This window comes from Trachinotus anak, unplaced genomic scaffold (assembly GCF_046630095.1).
Source record: "Trachinotus anak isolate AG129_WGS33_773 ecotype Australia unplaced genomic scaffold, CSIRO_AGI_Tana_v1 ptg000008l, whole genome shotgun sequence".
Lineage (NCBI taxonomy): Eukaryota > Metazoa > Chordata > Actinopteri > Carangiformes > Carangidae > Trachinotus > Trachinotus anak.
The window spans coordinates 20,360,417-20,376,489 of NW_027273859.1; the positions used below are offsets into that span (position 1 = coordinate 20,360,417).

The 16,073-nt window shown below is 41.1% G+C and overlaps 2 protein-coding genes across 5 annotated transcripts; one reads left to right on the forward strand and one right to left on the reverse strand.

Annotated features, from left to right (window-relative positions):
* Window positions 1–374: 374 nt before the first annotated feature.
* znf131 (zinc finger protein 131) lies at window positions 375–6,423 on the reverse strand. 2 transcript variants are annotated; one of them, XM_071483384.1, is made up of 9 exons: window positions 6,289–6,423; window positions 5,081–5,228; window positions 4,887–4,988; window positions 3,879–4,023; window positions 3,604–3,712; window positions 3,226–3,417; window positions 2,746–3,121; window positions 2,480–2,610; window positions 375–1,472 (listed from the first exon to the last, which is right to left on the reverse strand). In XM_071483384.1, exons 2-9 carry the CDS (start codon window positions 5,208–5,210, stop codon window positions 945–947), a joined length of 1,713 nt encoding a protein of 570 aa, XP_071339485.1. In that variant the 5' UTR covers window positions 5,211–5,228; window positions 6,289–6,423; the 3' UTR covers window positions 375–944. The 2 variants fall into 2 exon arrangements, with proteins under 2 accessions (XP_071339485.1, XP_071339486.1); XM_071483385.1 differs by lacking the exon at window positions 6,289–6,423 and adding an exon at window positions 6,056–6,180.
* A 2,863-nt stretch (window positions 6,424–9,286) lies between these two features.
* selenop (selenoprotein P) lies at window positions 9,287–13,121 on the forward strand. Of its 3 annotated transcripts, none has more exons than XM_071483388.1 (5): window positions 9,287–9,406; window positions 10,029–10,262; window positions 10,520–10,732; window positions 10,863–10,980; window positions 11,122–13,121. In XM_071483388.1, the coding sequence occupies exons 3-5, from the start codon at window positions 10,711–10,713 to the stop codon at window positions 11,384–11,386; spliced, it is 405 nt and encodes a 134-aa protein (XP_071339489.1). In that variant the 5' UTR covers window positions 9,287–9,406; window positions 10,029–10,262; window positions 10,520–10,710; the 3' UTR covers window positions 11,387–13,121. The 3 variants fall into 3 exon arrangements, with proteins under 3 accessions (XP_071339489.1, XP_071339488.1, XP_071339487.1); XM_071483387.1 differs by having other exon boundaries at window positions 10,032–10,262; XM_071483386.1 differs by having other exon boundaries at window positions 10,032–10,262; window positions 11,122–11,844.
* The last annotated feature ends 2,952 nt before the right edge of the window (window positions 13,122–16,073 follow it).

A 16,073-nucleotide genomic window follows, 5' to 3' on the forward strand; every position in this document is an offset into this window, starting at 1 on the left:
ACTTAAGCATTCATTTTGAGCAGTGTTTCTGCTCCCCTGAAGAATCAAGTCCAATATCTGATTTCCCTTTAGCTTTACCCTGGTTTCCAGCCCCCTCCTGAGGGAAATATCTGGCTTTTCTGCTCTTAAATGCTCCACTATGTTCATCAGCTAGTACCTAACTTTGTGTGTGTAGTTTTGTGCTGGGCAGGTAGCGTACAGTGGGCCTGAGACTGAATCAAGACAGTGAAGTTACAGCTGCAAAACCAAAACAATGAGCTGACAGTGACTCACAAATTCATAATAAAGACAAAAACATTTCTAAATGTATCTGTATCTCACAATGTTGATTTTAAGATCATCAAGATCTCAATATGTGGATGCAAGACTTGTAGCCCATTTTGGAAACCAATTTTATTCCATATCTGAGTTTTTCCTACAAAAACACCGTAAGTCAGTATGAAAATAAGCTTAAAGAAAACTGTAGTATTAGCACTGATGAGTATCAGCACCATACAACAGCTGTTATATGAGCTGCAACAAGAACATTTCATTCATTGTCAAATTGTCTTGGCAAGTGACCCCAATTAAAGGAACAAAATATAAAGCTGAGATAAAAGGACACAAAAAAAACCAACAAAAAAACACATGAAACTGGATTGATGAAGCACTGAAGAGTCATCGACAATATGGGATATGATGGCAAACAGCTTGAACATAAATACAGCATCATAAACTGGGAGTTATGGATCTCTGTTCATATCTCAGAGTTCAATAAGTGATATTGGCAGAAACTGAGTCATTCGTTGTGATCGCAGAAAGCAGGACGTGTCTAGGTGTCATGCTGTATCCCACATGCGGTGTTTGCTCTGTATCCACACTAAGATGTCAGCCACAGGCTAATGCAGCCGCTCAGGACTGAAGGAGTGTCCTGCAGGTCATTAAAGATAGTCCTTTCCACATTCTCATACGACCACTGCTTGTTCTGCTTCCTCAACGTTCACCATCTCCCCCTCCATCGCCACTTCCACTTGAGAGTTCACCACCTGCTGCCCATCGACTTCAGTTGTGGTCACATGCACCACCTGGATCTGCACCCCAGCCTGCTTCAATCTCTCCATGTCCTCCTCACACATCTCCGCCACCCCTCCGTCCTCCACAACAACTGTTGCAGTCTCCTCCATTTCCATCACATCCACAGGCTCCACTGTGACGTGTTCCACCTGAATTCCATCATCCAGCAGGACCGTTTCAGCTCCTTCTATGCTCTGTGTTGCTATGGCGAGGGTCGCAGTGGCGGCAGTGTCAGTGATGACCAGTTCTTCAGTTGACTTGCTGTCCTCGATGGAATGGACATCTTTTAGGTGGGCCTTTAGTTCTTTAGGGTGGGTGAACCACATGTCACACATGGTGCAGTGGTTGGGCTTGACTCCTGTGTGGCTCACAAGATGGTCTTTGAACTGGTCCCAGCTGTTAAACACACTGCTGCAGACCTGATGGAGGTGGCAGAGGAGAAAACAGTGGGTCATGGGAAAATGTACATTGCAAATTAGAATAGAGAGGACCATCTCAAGAGAGGACCATCAACATTCTTTCTTTTGGGCAAGATAGGAGGTGAGCTGATAAAACTTAGTACATACACTAGAAGATAGGGATGAAGATCAGAAGATTTACTAATTAATTGTAGGGGCTATAAAACTTTGGAAAAGACTGGCAAATGTCTATAAGAATTTGTGAAATATAATTGTCTTGTTGTCAAATGTCTAATGTAAGACCATGAAGTCAACAAATTCTCACATTTGACAATATGGAACCATCAGTGACTTTGCCAGAAAAATGACCTCTACAATTGATCAATTAATGAAGTAGTTGCTGATTAGTTTCTATCAATCGAGTAATCAAATCAAAACAACAAATCCTAGCAGATCTACTCCATTCTTTTCCTTACTTGTGCCCACTGTGCTTTATGTAAAAAATAATATAGGAAATGCTTAATCGACGCTGTAATGCAAGCTGTATTCTCTTAATATAGAACTGTCAGTTGTACCTGTCCTACACTGGATCAAATTTAATAATACCCAGTGTATGCAGATATTCAGTATTAAATGGCTTAAATTAGGAGCCCATGCTTGAGACATTCTTAATATGGGGCAATTACCAGAAAAAAACTGACATTAAATCGTGTGAATGAATGTGGTGCCACGTTGACGCTAATCACAATTTATACTGTGGAAATAACTGTTAATTGTTACCCATGATAAACCACAACAAACTAAGAAACTGTGTGACAATACATCAGTACATTTATTATTAGAAATCGGTGCAGTCCATCAGTCGGCACGCTAAAGAAGGCATATATCAGAATGTCTGGCCATTATGTCTTTCTGCATTAAGTGAATAACTACATTTACATAAGGAGAAAAAGTATTTGGATGGGCCTTTTCTGTCGGTACTGCACTGGTAAGGGAGCATGATGGCCATGATTCTGGACAAACTGTACCTGGCATTCATAGAGTTTCTTGCGTCCTTTCTTGGCTCCAGCCCCATTCTGACAGGCTGCCATATGGCACTTCAGAGTACTGTTCCTTGCAAAACGCTCATGGCAATCTGGACACTCATAAGGTTTTTCACCTAAAGATGGACACAAAAACAGACACGTATCTCAGGACATGTAACAATAGGTCTGCAGGTCAAATGATAAGTATTTGGCTGTGTACTTTTCACACGAACAAACTGCGTTAAACCAGCGTTATTTCCCATTCTCACCTGTGTGCTTCCGCAAGTGCTCCTTAAAGTGGCCGAAGTGGTCAAAGTGCTTCTTACAGTATTCACAAATATGCACTTTCTTTTGGGGTTTCTGGTTTCGAGACAGCTCCTCTACATCAAAATGAAATGTGCTGATGTGCTGCTTCAGGGCGCCCTCCCGCGTGTAGGCTTTGCCGCAGTGGTTACACACATGCGGCTTTTCCAGAGAGCCCAGGTGTGTTTTCAGGTGCTGCTTGAGGTGGTAGTACAACTTGAAGCTGCGGTCACACTTGTTGCAACGGAACATGTTGTCCACTTGAGAAATCTGGACCTCTACAATCTCGACATTCTCCAGCACCTTGGAGGCAGTCACTGTTTCCTCCTGGTACACGACCTCCTGCCAAGCACAAACACAGGAATAACAAACTTTTGGGTTAGTCCTTACGTATGTAAAACTTCACAGTAATCTAAAACTAGAAGAGAATGAAAAAGTGATAATACCTCTTCTATTCCTTCCTTTTTGATCACCTGTAGCGTAGGTTCCCCTTGCTGATATTTGCTAGTTATGTCAGCAAGAAGAGCCAAAGCAGAGTCATCTGACGCCACCTGAGCATTCTTTGCTGCATCGACCACCTCCTCCAAGCCTGCCTCCTCCACTTCGATGGCCCCTTCCCCTATTACCTCAATCTCCACCTGGAGAGCATTGAAAATATTAAGTCCCGACAATTACATGTAAAAGGTCACTTGTGTTCACTTCATACATTAGACAGTTGCAACACCAAGAAAGACTTTTAGTGGCAGAAACATGCAGGTAGTGACTGAAATTTCAGCCATTTGTAATGTTTGGCACTTTGCAAGGAATTACACCATCATACTGACCTGTTCCCCTTCCACTGAGGGCAGGGTTTCTGTGATCACATTAGATGTCTCTGCAATCTTCCTCTTTTTACCCTTGCTCTTTGCCATCACTGAAGGATTCTCATTTAACCTACGAGACAAAATGAGTTCTTGTTGAGAGGTAAAAATGTTTACACTTAACAAACTTGTGTCCAGCTCACAGAACACTTCTTAAATAGCATCAGTTAAACTCAGAGTGACACAATTTAACCTCTTCAGCAGCGATAGGTGACAAGATAGCTGTATGCAAGTCTCACTTGTTGTTGAGTGCTTTGATGGCTTCCTGCATCTGGAGGTATTCAGCCGCCTTCCAGACATCATAGGCCTCCTCTTCTCCAGCTACAGCTAGTGTGGCTGTGTAAGTGAACTCCATCAGCTGGCTAAAGGCTGTGTTGCTCACTCCTGTTAGAATATTGAAGAGCAGAAGTGGTGAGTAAAAGCTGTTCTCCATAACAAAGACAAGAAGGTATATCTCATGTTTGGAACGTAAAATATATTCAGTTTGTAGCTCAGCAATAATAAGTAGAGTGAAAATGTTTTGCTGTTTGAATATGTCATACCACATTGTGATTTTTTAATTTTTTTTATTTTTTATAGTAGACCATGTATGTATGCTATGTTTATGACAAATAACATAAAATCTGGTTCTCATGCCAGATTAATTTTACCACATATGCATTAAGACATTTCCATTTTTTTACAAGCTGGGTCACATTTTCAAAGATTATGACATTGTTAAAATCAGTAAGCGCTAGGGATGTAATGATTCTTTAGAAGCAGTAAGAGTAGGGCAATAAAAGTAAAAGAGCATGCAGCACAAGTGTTCAGACATGTTTTTTAAAAAAAAAAACCCTAGAGCTAAAATTGGTCAATCGGTCAGGTCAATATATCAGCCAGTATGAGCTTATTGTGGATATATTGGTATCAGTGTATATTCTGCCATAGAGAAATGCCAAGGTAGGTTTGAGTTCATCTAGAGACAAAAAAAAGAAAAAAGAGCCAGATCAAAATAGTTTGTTTACTTTATATTTCAACATAACAAAATTTCTATCAGCTAATATATCATTATCAGATTTTTTGGAACTTCCAAATATTGATATCAGTTTTGGACTTAAAAAGCATATGTTGACAAAAATCTGTTTCGGGTAATTACACTCATATCAACATTGTTTTCACATCAAGATAAGAGGTTGGTGTCTCCTTTTATTCCTCTTAGGAGGCATTTGACTATTTCTTTTCTAGAATTAAACTGGAGAACTAAATACCTTCTATCTCCACTAGTGGCTCCTGGGTAAAATCCTGGAAGAACTTGTGGAAAAACTGACTGCATGCTGCCAACACTGCTTTATGGGCTCTGAACTGATGTCCTGCAAGAGTTAAGAAACATGGAAAGAAGAAGTGTTGCTTATGAATTAAACCAAGGCATCATAAAGATGACCTACAGTGTATACCTACTTACCGTCCACAATTAAAGTTATGTCTGTGAACTGGTCCAGCTGTCGTTGTTCATTAAGTTTGTCCATCATGACTTTGTAATGTGCTGGGTACTCACTGCCTCCATCCAACTCCCCCTCCATTTCAGCCGCCATTATTCACCTGATCCTTCACTGCAGGAAAGAGAGGAAAATGTACATGCAATTCTTTTACAAGGCAGTAGACAGTGTGATGGCCTCATCAGACTGACTTCATATTGCCCACTGTGAGACAATAACAAGCAGACAACTACTGCACCTCCATGCCTTCTCTCACCTTGCATTTGCACAACCCTAGATCACATTTCCTAGTCTCTCTGATCTTTTGCCAATAGTAGATAACCCTTTAAAAGTGGCTTCACAAAAATTATAGTCAGACATTTTACAGTGAATAAGCGGACGCAGGAAAACCAGAAGACTCAGTTGAGATTTGTACTCACTGTTTTCAAATGTGTTAAAAGAACTACATTTAACTAAATGTTCAGGAAATGCATTTGAAATTCTGATCACTGAATCACTGAATTTGCAGTTTTACAGCTCACAGAGCAGCGTCTGCTCAGTGAAGGAAGTCTGTCAGCAAAATTGTCTTAGGTGCAAAATAAGTGAAATGATCTAAGGACCCAAGCTGAAAAAGGATTTACAAGGAAACAACATTGCTCAGAACGAGGAAGTCAATGCGAAGGCCAATGAGAACCACACCACTGGTAAACCTGGTTAAACGTTATTCTTGCCAGAAACCCCCGAAATAAACACTAATACCACTGATTTTCTAAGAGTAGATTCTGACGTGCCACATGAGGGGATGGGAATTTAATTCAGCCCATGGTCCAACAGATGGAGCTCATTCAAGTAATAGTTTTGCTAGTCCGGCTGGATGTTAGCTTAACTAGCAAACACATCCCGCAGAGCAAAACAAGCCATTTCACATACCCGGTAAACTATTTAACCAAAGTCAAACTTACCAGGACTAGATATACCTATGTAATCGTTTCGATAATGGAACATGAAGGAAATAAACATGTTATAACTCCAAAGTGTTACAGGTAACGGGCCTCTTAGCACGCTCGCCATTTCGCGTTTGACAATCAACATTACGTCATCAAACCGCGCATTAAAATACACTTTTCCCATACAGATTTCCTAATTAAAACCACCGTGGGTTGAAATACACGTTTCAAAGCATCGGTATACATACCTCAAGTTTGGTTACGTTGCTTCAGAAAGTTGTTCTACGGTAATATTTCCCTCGACGAATGTACCACTGTACTAGACTAGCCGCTCCAAAAAGGGCGGTCGTTCGAGCCTCCGGCCTCGGTTTCCCAGAAACCCTTGCAAAGTCAAGGACGCTGAGGAGCGTTGCTTAGTGACAACATAGAGCGACCAGTTTTTACATGTTCTAATGATGAACTGCTTTCAATCAGGCAAGTAAACTCTTGAACTCTTTAAGAGTATTTACTTTTAACTTACAATACACCATCATCTGCAACCAATTCGTTTGTAATAATAAGAATGTCTGTACTACCAAGATAGACCCCAGAATTAGTATAATATGCCACGAGAACCAGTTAATACAGACAATTATAGGCTCTAGGCACAGACTTGTAAAAAACCAAAAGGACTACAAACAACATGGATGTGTTTCGATTCTCTTTGTGTCTCTTAGTGGTTGTTTTGCATCTCAACATGTCTTTGTATGGTTATTTTCCATCCCTTGCGATGGTTTTGAATGTCTGTGATTGTTTTGTATCCATCTCTTAGTAGTTATTTTGCATCTTGGCATGGTTATTTTGTGTCTTCTTCATTGTGTGACTCAATGCAGGTCTTTTGTGTCTTTGCAGTTGTTTTGAGTCTCTTTCTAGTCAGTTTATGTCTCTTTGTAGTTGTTTTGAGTCTTTTTGTGCCTAGTTGGCCCGTTTGGTGATCCTTTCACGAGTGAACACACCAACATCAGTATATTAAGATACAATATGTTTCTAGAAAAAGACCTGCCCCTCTTAATATGAAGAGGCACAGCTGTCTTCCATCCACTAATCACCATCATGAAATATGTGAATATTTGGATAAAAATAAATGCATGTCACAGTATGCATCACCCATCTCTACACAAGGCTAAAGTCTGGAGAGCTAAGATATGGCTGAGACATTTTTTTTCAAAGATGTTTAGGTGGTTATACATGTACATATACAGTATACATATATGGTAAAATGAAAAAAACTGTACAGTCAGTTCTAACTATGTAACTAATTATGTACGTAGAAATAGCTTAGATTAAAAAAAAGTATGACCTGTATAAAGGTTGCATCATACTGTTGGATAGAAGTAATAAACTATGGATAAAGACTAAGGGATAATGTCTGTCAGTGTCCAGTGCCAATAGGTGCCCCAAACTAACAATAAAGTAATAAGACCAAACTGTGAATTATTAAGAATTTTATTTGCAGAAAAAGGTTTATAAGTATCTTACCATCTGTGTTACATTTTACTGTTTATATTATATGGTTTAGTGTGGATATATATTATCAATTCATATCTTTGAAACAGACTTATATGCATGTTTATAGCTCATTCAGGTCAGTGTGACCTCATGTGCTACATTGCCAGACGCTGTAAATGAGTAACACTGGGTCACAGAATAAACTAGTTCTGGCAGGACACTCAAAGTCATAGGTTATTTTCTGTTGTGTCAGCTGACTGTTGATTACAGCAAAGTCATCACTGCACCAACCAAGTGGTGTTAATAGACACTGATGCCTTCATTTGCTCTGTACACTGAAACATGTTTTCTGTTGTGACTCCTTGAATCAGCCCTGGTACAGCTTTAGTTCTAACTTAATTCTAACTAGAGGGATTAGTTGCAGTAATTCTTGTCCTCTTGTCATTACATCCCCTAGAGTAAAACCATTACTACAGTATGTGACTTGAGTGTTCCTGAGAGGACTCCTTGAATCAGGACAAGCATCTCAAATATATCATTTTGTGAAGATATACTTTGGGTAGGGGTGGTCACGATGCAGAAACGCCTAATGCAAGGTAAACCAACAACACTGTGGAATCAACATAAAAATCACCATGGAGATAAACAAACACTCACTGAAAACAGTCACAACAATAAGCTGCAAATATAGTGAATATCCTGGGAATAAAATTATTGTGTAAGATTGTCTGATACTGGGCAGGTGTTATAATTGTGTCCTTTCCCTGTACTGCTTGTCATAGTTACAGATAATATCTTATAAACCACAATGACACTGACATGTACTGACTAGTTAAAACTCTACTGGCCTTTAACCCTAGAAATCTGATAATAATGCCTCAGCTGCTTTGAACTGCATGACCTATATCTGCAGACAGGCAACCCTCCAGGTTTTTAACAACTACTTTTATATACTTAAATGTTAGATTAGATTACTGCCCTTCATTGCAGTGTTACTTAACAACTGACACCTCGCATATAACTGGGTGACAATAAGAACTCTGCAGAATAATTTAATAGACTGCCTGAAACTCTAAGTTAGTTTCAGCAGCTAATTGTATTTTAGAGGGTATTTCCATCAAGAAGCTTTTGTTGTTCTTTGTCTGTTGCTTGGGTGAGCTAAATTCCTGTTTTTAATTTATGAGTGCTCCATATTTTTTTGCTTTCCCTGAACTATAAGAATAACATTTGCTCACTTATTATCTCCGTGTATTCAGTGCTAAACAATACACTGTTTATATTGTCCTAGTTTGTCTTCATATGGTAATGTGCTAGATACTTCCTCAGGAATTATGCTACTTGTGCATATTGAATGTCTCCTGTCTAAATATGTTTATGTGGATCGTGCAGAAACATGCTGGACAGCAACCAGAGTCCCGCCCTCTGTCCTTTTTCACTTCTCTCTCTGTCCTGAAGGTAAACAACAAGTTGCACAATGTTCTTCAATGTTCTTGAAAATTTATAATTCACAAACTGTGATATACATTATCCAATGTAAAATAATTTAATTTACTGGGGAAATGAATGCACCAATCTCCTGTGCTAACAAATCTTAACCAGCCAATAATACAGAGGCCGCTTTTCTCCTAACATTGTTCTCCTCAAGAAATTTGTCAAACAGCCAGTTGCTGCCAAACATTTACCATTAAAAAAGTTGCTAACTGCAGTAAAACATAGGCATCAGCATACAGCTGGGACTGAACTTTGTCCTCGTTCCAGATCGGAAAACAACAGGCAGAGTATAAAAGGGGGGAGCCGCGGGGGAGGAGGCTTGTTTTTGTTCAAGGAGTTGCAGCAACGAAGAACTGAGCAGAGAGAAGGAAACTTTTTAACCAACAGGTAAGTGACAGATTTTATCCAATTACTAAAAATGCAGGAAATACCCATAAAGAAAACTGTATTTTTGCATTTTCTTTTTACAGCCACAATAAATAAACAGATAAAATGCTGCAACACAGCACCTAAGGGGTTTTCTCAATACAGTACATTTGAAGTTGTCATGCTTGCAGTGTATCATTGTGTCCCAGTTCAACCAGCCACTGGACAATTTTCTACATTATTAAACAATTCTTCCGGTCATGCATGTGGTAATATATTGCAGAAGAGTCTTTGTTTACAACATTCAAGCACTCTTCCTGTTGGACGATATGCTGTTTCTCTGTGTTTACTGTGTGATATCAGTGAGTTTAAATGTGTATAGAAACAGCACAGATTTGGGAATTTCAAATATAAACTGCTGCACAGTTTCCCATATACAGTCATATCCAGTCCAGTCAGAAGTTGGTTGAAAAGAGGTACAGTTTGGGGGGAATACCTTGGGCGATTTGAAGAATGTTAAAATGATGACCCCTCTCTGATCTTTTGTACCATCACTTTTGTTTGTTCAGTTTGATCAGTCTCTGTGTCCTCTTGCTGCCCCCACCCCCTCTCCCAACACTATCTCCTTCCTCTCTTTGCTCAGCAGATTAGGGCAGTGAGGAGGCACCTCAGGGATGTGGGCGTGCCTCAGCCTGCTCCTCACTCTCTGCCTGCTCCATGGGGGCGGAGCAGAGAGTGACGGGGGTGGGCCTCGCTGTCAGCTGCCGCCCGCCTGGAAGATAGGGGAGGTGGAGCCAATGAAGGGGGCGATGGGCCAGGTGACGGTGGTGGCGCTTTTACAGGCCAGCTGACTGTTCTGCTTGGTGCAGGCTGCCAGGTATGTGCCCATCATATGTTAGCCAGTGTCCACTTTGACCTCTCGTCCTGCACTTTTGTCCATTCAAGAAAAAGCATGACATTACATTGCACCCTATGAGTCCTAAATCTGTGGCAAAGCAAGCAAAACATTCTTACTGCTTGGTTAGTGAGGAAGTGTCCTGTTCATACTAGTTTGTTAAGCAGACATTTACCGGGGAAGCTTTATTAACAACACATATTTAAACTCATGGTCTCTGATTGCTCCTCTCTGAGCAGAATAGATGGCCTGCGCCAGAAGCTGGAGAGTCAGGGTTTGAGGGATGTGATCTACATGGTCATTAACCACCAGGGAGAGGATGCACAGCGCCTGCACACCATGCTAGCACAGAGGCTGTCTCAGAGCATCACCCTGTACAAACAGGAAGAGCAACAGCCTGATGTCTGGCAGGCACTGAACGGAGAGAAAGATGACTTTCTCATTTATGACAGGTTTGTTACCCGCATTGGAGAGTTCCTTCAAGAGCAGATGGCCTTTCTCTTGTTTTCCTCTTTATTTAGTTTGACCAATATAGTTGCCATAAACTGACCTCACCATGCTTTTCTATCCCTTTGCCATCAGGTGTGGCCGTCTCACCAACCACATTTCACTCCCATACTCCATCATTGGACAAGGTCATGTTGAGGGTGCAATCAAAGATACCTACTGCAAACGCATATGTGGGAACTGCACACATGAGGTATAGACCACACATAACTGCACAAATATACATGAATTAAAACAAACATAAGTCCTCAGATAAAAGATCTAATCAAAAATAAGCTCACACACTGAAATCTCTTTTGGCCCTTTTGCATTTCTCCTCCTGATTTTTCCACAGAGCACTGAGACCCCAGAGGAGTGCAAAGAGAAAGCAGATGCACAGCCTGAAGCAGATGGGACCCCAGCTGTGGAGGAAGACACTGGACATGGTCACGGTCATGGGCATGGTCACCATCATGGACATCACCATGGTCATGGTCATGGCCACCATGGCGATAATCATGGTTTTCATCCCCGTGGCTTTGGCCATGGCCATGACCATGGAGCACAGGGGCAAGTGCAAGATGGTGGGGTGTCTCAAGGGCAACAACAGGCAGATTTAGGGCAGATGCAGCAAGCAGTGCACGTGCACCACATGTCACATGAGGCCCATGGAGCCCATGTGAGGCCTTGAGTGCCAGGGAAGGCTAGGTGAAAGGCAAAACACAGCTGACAGTGGACAGCAGGCTCTGACAATGAGGCCTCTCCTAAGGTCAGCTGATGCTGACACTGACGCAGGCTGTTTGGGGAAGCAGGGAGTGAGCAGCCGGTTGGTCTCTGACACTGTGATGAGGCGCTGCCCGCCTCCTGACAGTGACACGGACTGATAGGCGATGCAGCCAATAATATTAGGGAGACCTGACAGTGACGCTCGCCTCCTGCTGACTGACAGCAGCCTCAGCCAGCCCAATGAGCCTGACCCCCAGGCGTTGCGAGCTGAGGATGAGAGCCTGCTCAGCCAGCCCAATGAGCCTGACCCCCAGGCGTTGCGAGCTGAGCATGAGAGGCTGCTCAGCCAGCCCAATGAGCCTGACCCCCAGGCGTTGCGAGCTGAGCATGAGAGGCTGCTCAGCCAGCCCAATGAGCCTGACCCCCAGGCGTTGCGAGCTGAGGATGAGAGCCTGCTCAGCCAGCCCAATGAGCCTGACCCCCAGGCGTTGTGAGCTGAGCATGAGAGCAGCTGTAAGCTGGCTCTGATATCATCCTCATATTAACATCAGCCAGCATCACCAGGACCAAGCGCTCTTTTACCAACAAGTATTACCTTGGGAAAAGATGGGGCAGTCCCTGACAGCATGGATGTGGGATAAATGGTTCAAATTTTGAAGATAAAAACACCAACTAAAGCATGTATTGGTTACTTGCAACATTTGGCAACAGATATCCAAATAATTCGATTGTGCCTTAAAAACCCATCACTTGTCTCACATGTCTGTCAGTGGGTTGCGCTCATCCTTTCTCAGGTGTGAATATGGTTGTCATGTTCATAATGAACCTTTTCCATTTTCCTCTCTCCATCCTTTATGAAACCAGGCGCAGAAACTACGTTCTAGTGGCGTCTGTATGAAGTCCGGCAGGAGAGAGAGGAGAGGGTGCTTTAGGAGCATGATAAGCATTTCAAATATTTCAGAATTCAGTATGAGAGGACACTTACGGAAACAGAAAAAAAAATAAAATTGGCAGAATCTGCAAGTACAGCACAAATTAATGATTAAGAAAAATACATAAATAAGAGAAGATCCTATTCTGAAAGCACTGGCCCGTTACTGAGACAGTCCAAAAAACAAGTAAAAGCAAACCTAAAAAAGTTTATACCAGCAATGCTTTTATTTTGTTGGGCATGCTATTGATCATTATCCTTGAGCACATACTGTATAATCACAGTATTATTGACTTTCTTTTGGTTTTGTACTTCTTGATAAAACACATCTGAGGTGCATTTTTTTCCACCTCCAACATGCACATTTTAAACGATGAGTATTTTGCATTCCTGTATTTTTGTTTTTGTTCTTGTCAGCATTTACTACATTTGCTATGTAAGCTGCAAATTGCACATTTATGTAAGGCTTGTTCAAAAAAAGAAAAAAAACGAAAAACAAGGCTTTAATGTTTAGGAAAATGCAGAGAGAAAAGGAAAGTAAAGCAATGACAAACTGTTGGAATACACTCTGTACTTTATGATGGTTTCTGTGGGAAGATCACAGTCACCCTGAAAACCTGATGCTTGCACAGAGAACTGTATTATGTTGAGGTCATCACAAATGGAAAATGAGAGATGAATAAAGATGATTGAGTCACTTTTTTTGTTTTTTTTGTTTGTGCCAAAGCTAAAAGTTGACAGTGAAATATGTGTGTGTGTGTGTGTGTGTGTGTGTTTGTGTGTGTGTCTGTGTGTGTGTGTGTGTGTGTGTGTGTGTGTGTGTGTATTTATATATATTTAGATAGTAGTATGAAAGGCCACATTATATATATAGTATTATATATATAATGTGGCCTTTCATGGATTGTTAGTCAGGAGGTGTGGGAGTGAAATTTGGCAACTATCCTACACGTGCCTGAGAAGTTGGACACATGTGACTTCAACAAAGCACAGAGTTCATATTACCCTCAACACTTGTCTCATAGAAGCCTGCAGCCTGGCCACTAGAGTCCAGTAATACACAGATAATGAAGATCTTGAGTCTCTATCTTTTACATGTGTTACATGTGTTACATAGATGGAACTGTTTTCCCTCAGAAATCTTCCTAGGAGAAGATTTAACTGCTCACTGAAAGGGTTTTGCCCATATCTGTCAGCAGATGGCGGTGGAGATCTACACAACATAATACCACTATTCTGTAAACAGCCAACTGTTGAGTACATTAATAGTTATCGTCCTCTTTGCCGACTTCCTATAGGCTGACCACATTCTCTGACAGCTCCACCCAAATGAGCCTCAACCAGGGCACCTCTTCAGTTCAAGTGATCAACCTGAGCAACTGTTTCATTCCAATGATTTACTGTAGCATATCTCTGTCACACATGCTCCAACACATCCAATTTCAAATCCAGCTGTTCAAACTGTCCTCGTTTTGCCAGCTTGATATATTAGCAGGGATCTGTAAGGGATGAATTTGAGTTCTTATCATTTCATAAGATTCTCTCACTTAAGTCAAACTATTCAAAATGAAACATGTAAATGCCATTTGCTCAGCTGTGATTTTACATTATTTTTGATCCTCAGCTTTATTTCTGTTTGTGACATATTTGCATGTAAATATTGCTGACTGATTCTAATAACAAAATGGCTTTTATTCTATTTAAACAAAAACTGTCCAGTTGGTTTATTGGTGTTTTGTTTGTTTGTGCTTTTATTTGTATTTAGAATGACCTTGGATGCATTTAGCACTAACAAATGTGCCATCAACCAAGACGAGCATCTTAAGCTCATTTTTCTATGCTAACGCTTTTCATTATGATGTCAACATCCAGCTCAAAACCTGTGAAATTGTCTCCAAGACCTAAAGTGTAACGCCCACTGCTCGGTGTAATGTATCCGAATTGCCTGTCAGACTGTGTGTCTGAAAAGGTCAACAAGCAACCGGAGGTAATAAATGAGACCGAGGCGGACTGCTTGTGTGGGCGTAATTGGGCTGAAGATCCAATACAGGGGAACAGTGACTTATGGGTAATTACCTGCAATGTCCTGAGACGAAGAGCTGTGAGTGGCTGCCTCTCTGATTCAATCAGTCCCACACAGAGCAGTGCAGTACACAGCCTCTGTCCTAATTGTCCGATATGCTTTCCCCCTGATGCACAACTGTTTCTGCAGCCGTTTCCTCCCCACTTACCCCAGCAAGAGAGAGGGAGCGAGAGAGGGAGAGATAATCTCACACTTGTGAACTCATTCACACACACAAAGTGCCTCTGTGTTACTCGCAAACAATTATGCATTCTTCACCCTATAACCACCACAAATGCATGCACACAACTCCTATCTTCTTCTCTCTCAGACACACACACGGACACGCACAAATCCATTTACATTTGAACTCTCAGACCGTGGGCAGACAGTGGGCTGTACATTTTCTTCTTCATTAACATTGTTTTCTGTCAAGAGTGCGGATCTGAACTGACCTTTCCAGTGCGGAGAGTTGCTCGTGTACTTTTAATGACACAGTTGGCAGTGAGTTAAGGTCTTGTGGTCAGAGTTTGGCAAGTCGCATTTTAAATTGAATCCATAATAGAATGCTGTTCTGAATTATAATCAGTAACATGATCTTGATAATTGGGTGAAATCTAATTTGTTTAATTCGCTGTTGCATTTCCAACACTAACATTGGATCATTAGTTTAAAATAAGCACTTGTATGACTTACAGATATACAAACCCGAGGGACTGTTGAGCTTTCTAAAAAAACCATGAAGATGCTTTGAAAACCACCATTAACAATTTAAAACGTGTTTTATTGTTTGACAGAAATAATGTACAAGATGATTGAGTTGCAGAATATACATTTATTGTGTAACTTGTTGAGAGCTTATCAATCATACATACAACACCAGAAAGGCTCAACTGGTAAGAGAACAATATCAAATCATCAAAGATCAACACAGTTCTTGGCCTTGAGTAAAACAACAGCCAACAGACAAGGACAGTGGCTCCAAGGTCAGGGGGTCGGAAAATATGATTGAGGCATGAAAATATAAAGTCACATCAATTCATCAAGCTGGTACAAACTGATAAATTATGGTATACACACTTGAGACCGCAATGCAGCTGTTTTCTAATTCTGACATGCAGAATATTTCCAGTTTTATGAGCCTGGGTGAAACATGTCAGAGAACAACAGGGCACACATTCGTCACACTGCCCCTTCCACTGCATCCAGATTAGGTAGTGGGGTGAAGTCAGGGCTCTGAGTTAACAAATAAATAACACGTTGATAGAAATATAGATTGGGGCCACTGAACTTACATACATATACATATATATGAGCTATATACTGCAGTACTCAAGACAAGAATTAATTTCCCCCAAAAAGCTGAAAAATATCTGTCAGAATTCTCTTCATTTGATGTAGAGGAACAACCAGCATAAAATCTAGCACTCTCAATTATTTCCAGGCTTAACAGAGTGACAAAAGCCACCCTTGAACTTACACAAAACCAAAAAGCTGGAGGCCAGAACATCTCTATAAAACACTTTTTGTAACGTGTCAAAATGCACCTTAATAATAATGAAATGCTGAAATCACATAGGAGACATGT

What these genes read in the sequence shown, in the direction of transcription:
- selenop (XM_071483388.1), top strand. Translation starts at nt 10,711, where the DNA reads ATGACTTTCTCATTTATGACAG. An exon ending in GACTTTCTCATTTATGACAG is followed by an intron (nt 10,733 to 10,862) that starts GTTTGTTACCCG and finishes CTTTGCCATCAG; the next exon opens with GTGTGGCCGTCTCACCAACC. An exon ending in GTGGGAACTGCACACATGAG is followed by an intron (nt 10,981 to 11,121) that starts GTATAGACCACA and finishes ATTTTTCCACAG; the next exon opens with AGCACTGAGACCCCAGAGGA.
- znf131 (XM_071483384.1), bottom strand. Translation starts at nt 5,210, where the DNA reads ATGGCGGCTGAAATGGAGGGGGAGTTGGATGGAGGCAGTGAGTACCCA. An exon ending in GCCACTAGTGGAGATAGAAG is followed by an intron (nt 4,024 to 4,886) that starts GTATTTAGTTCT and finishes ATATTCTAACAG; the next exon opens with GAGTGAGCAACACAGCCTTT. An exon ending in AAAAGGAAGGAATAGAAGAG is followed by an intron (nt 3,122 to 3,225) that starts GTATTATCACTT and finishes TGTGCTTGGCAG; the next exon opens with GAGGTCGTGTACCAGGAGGA.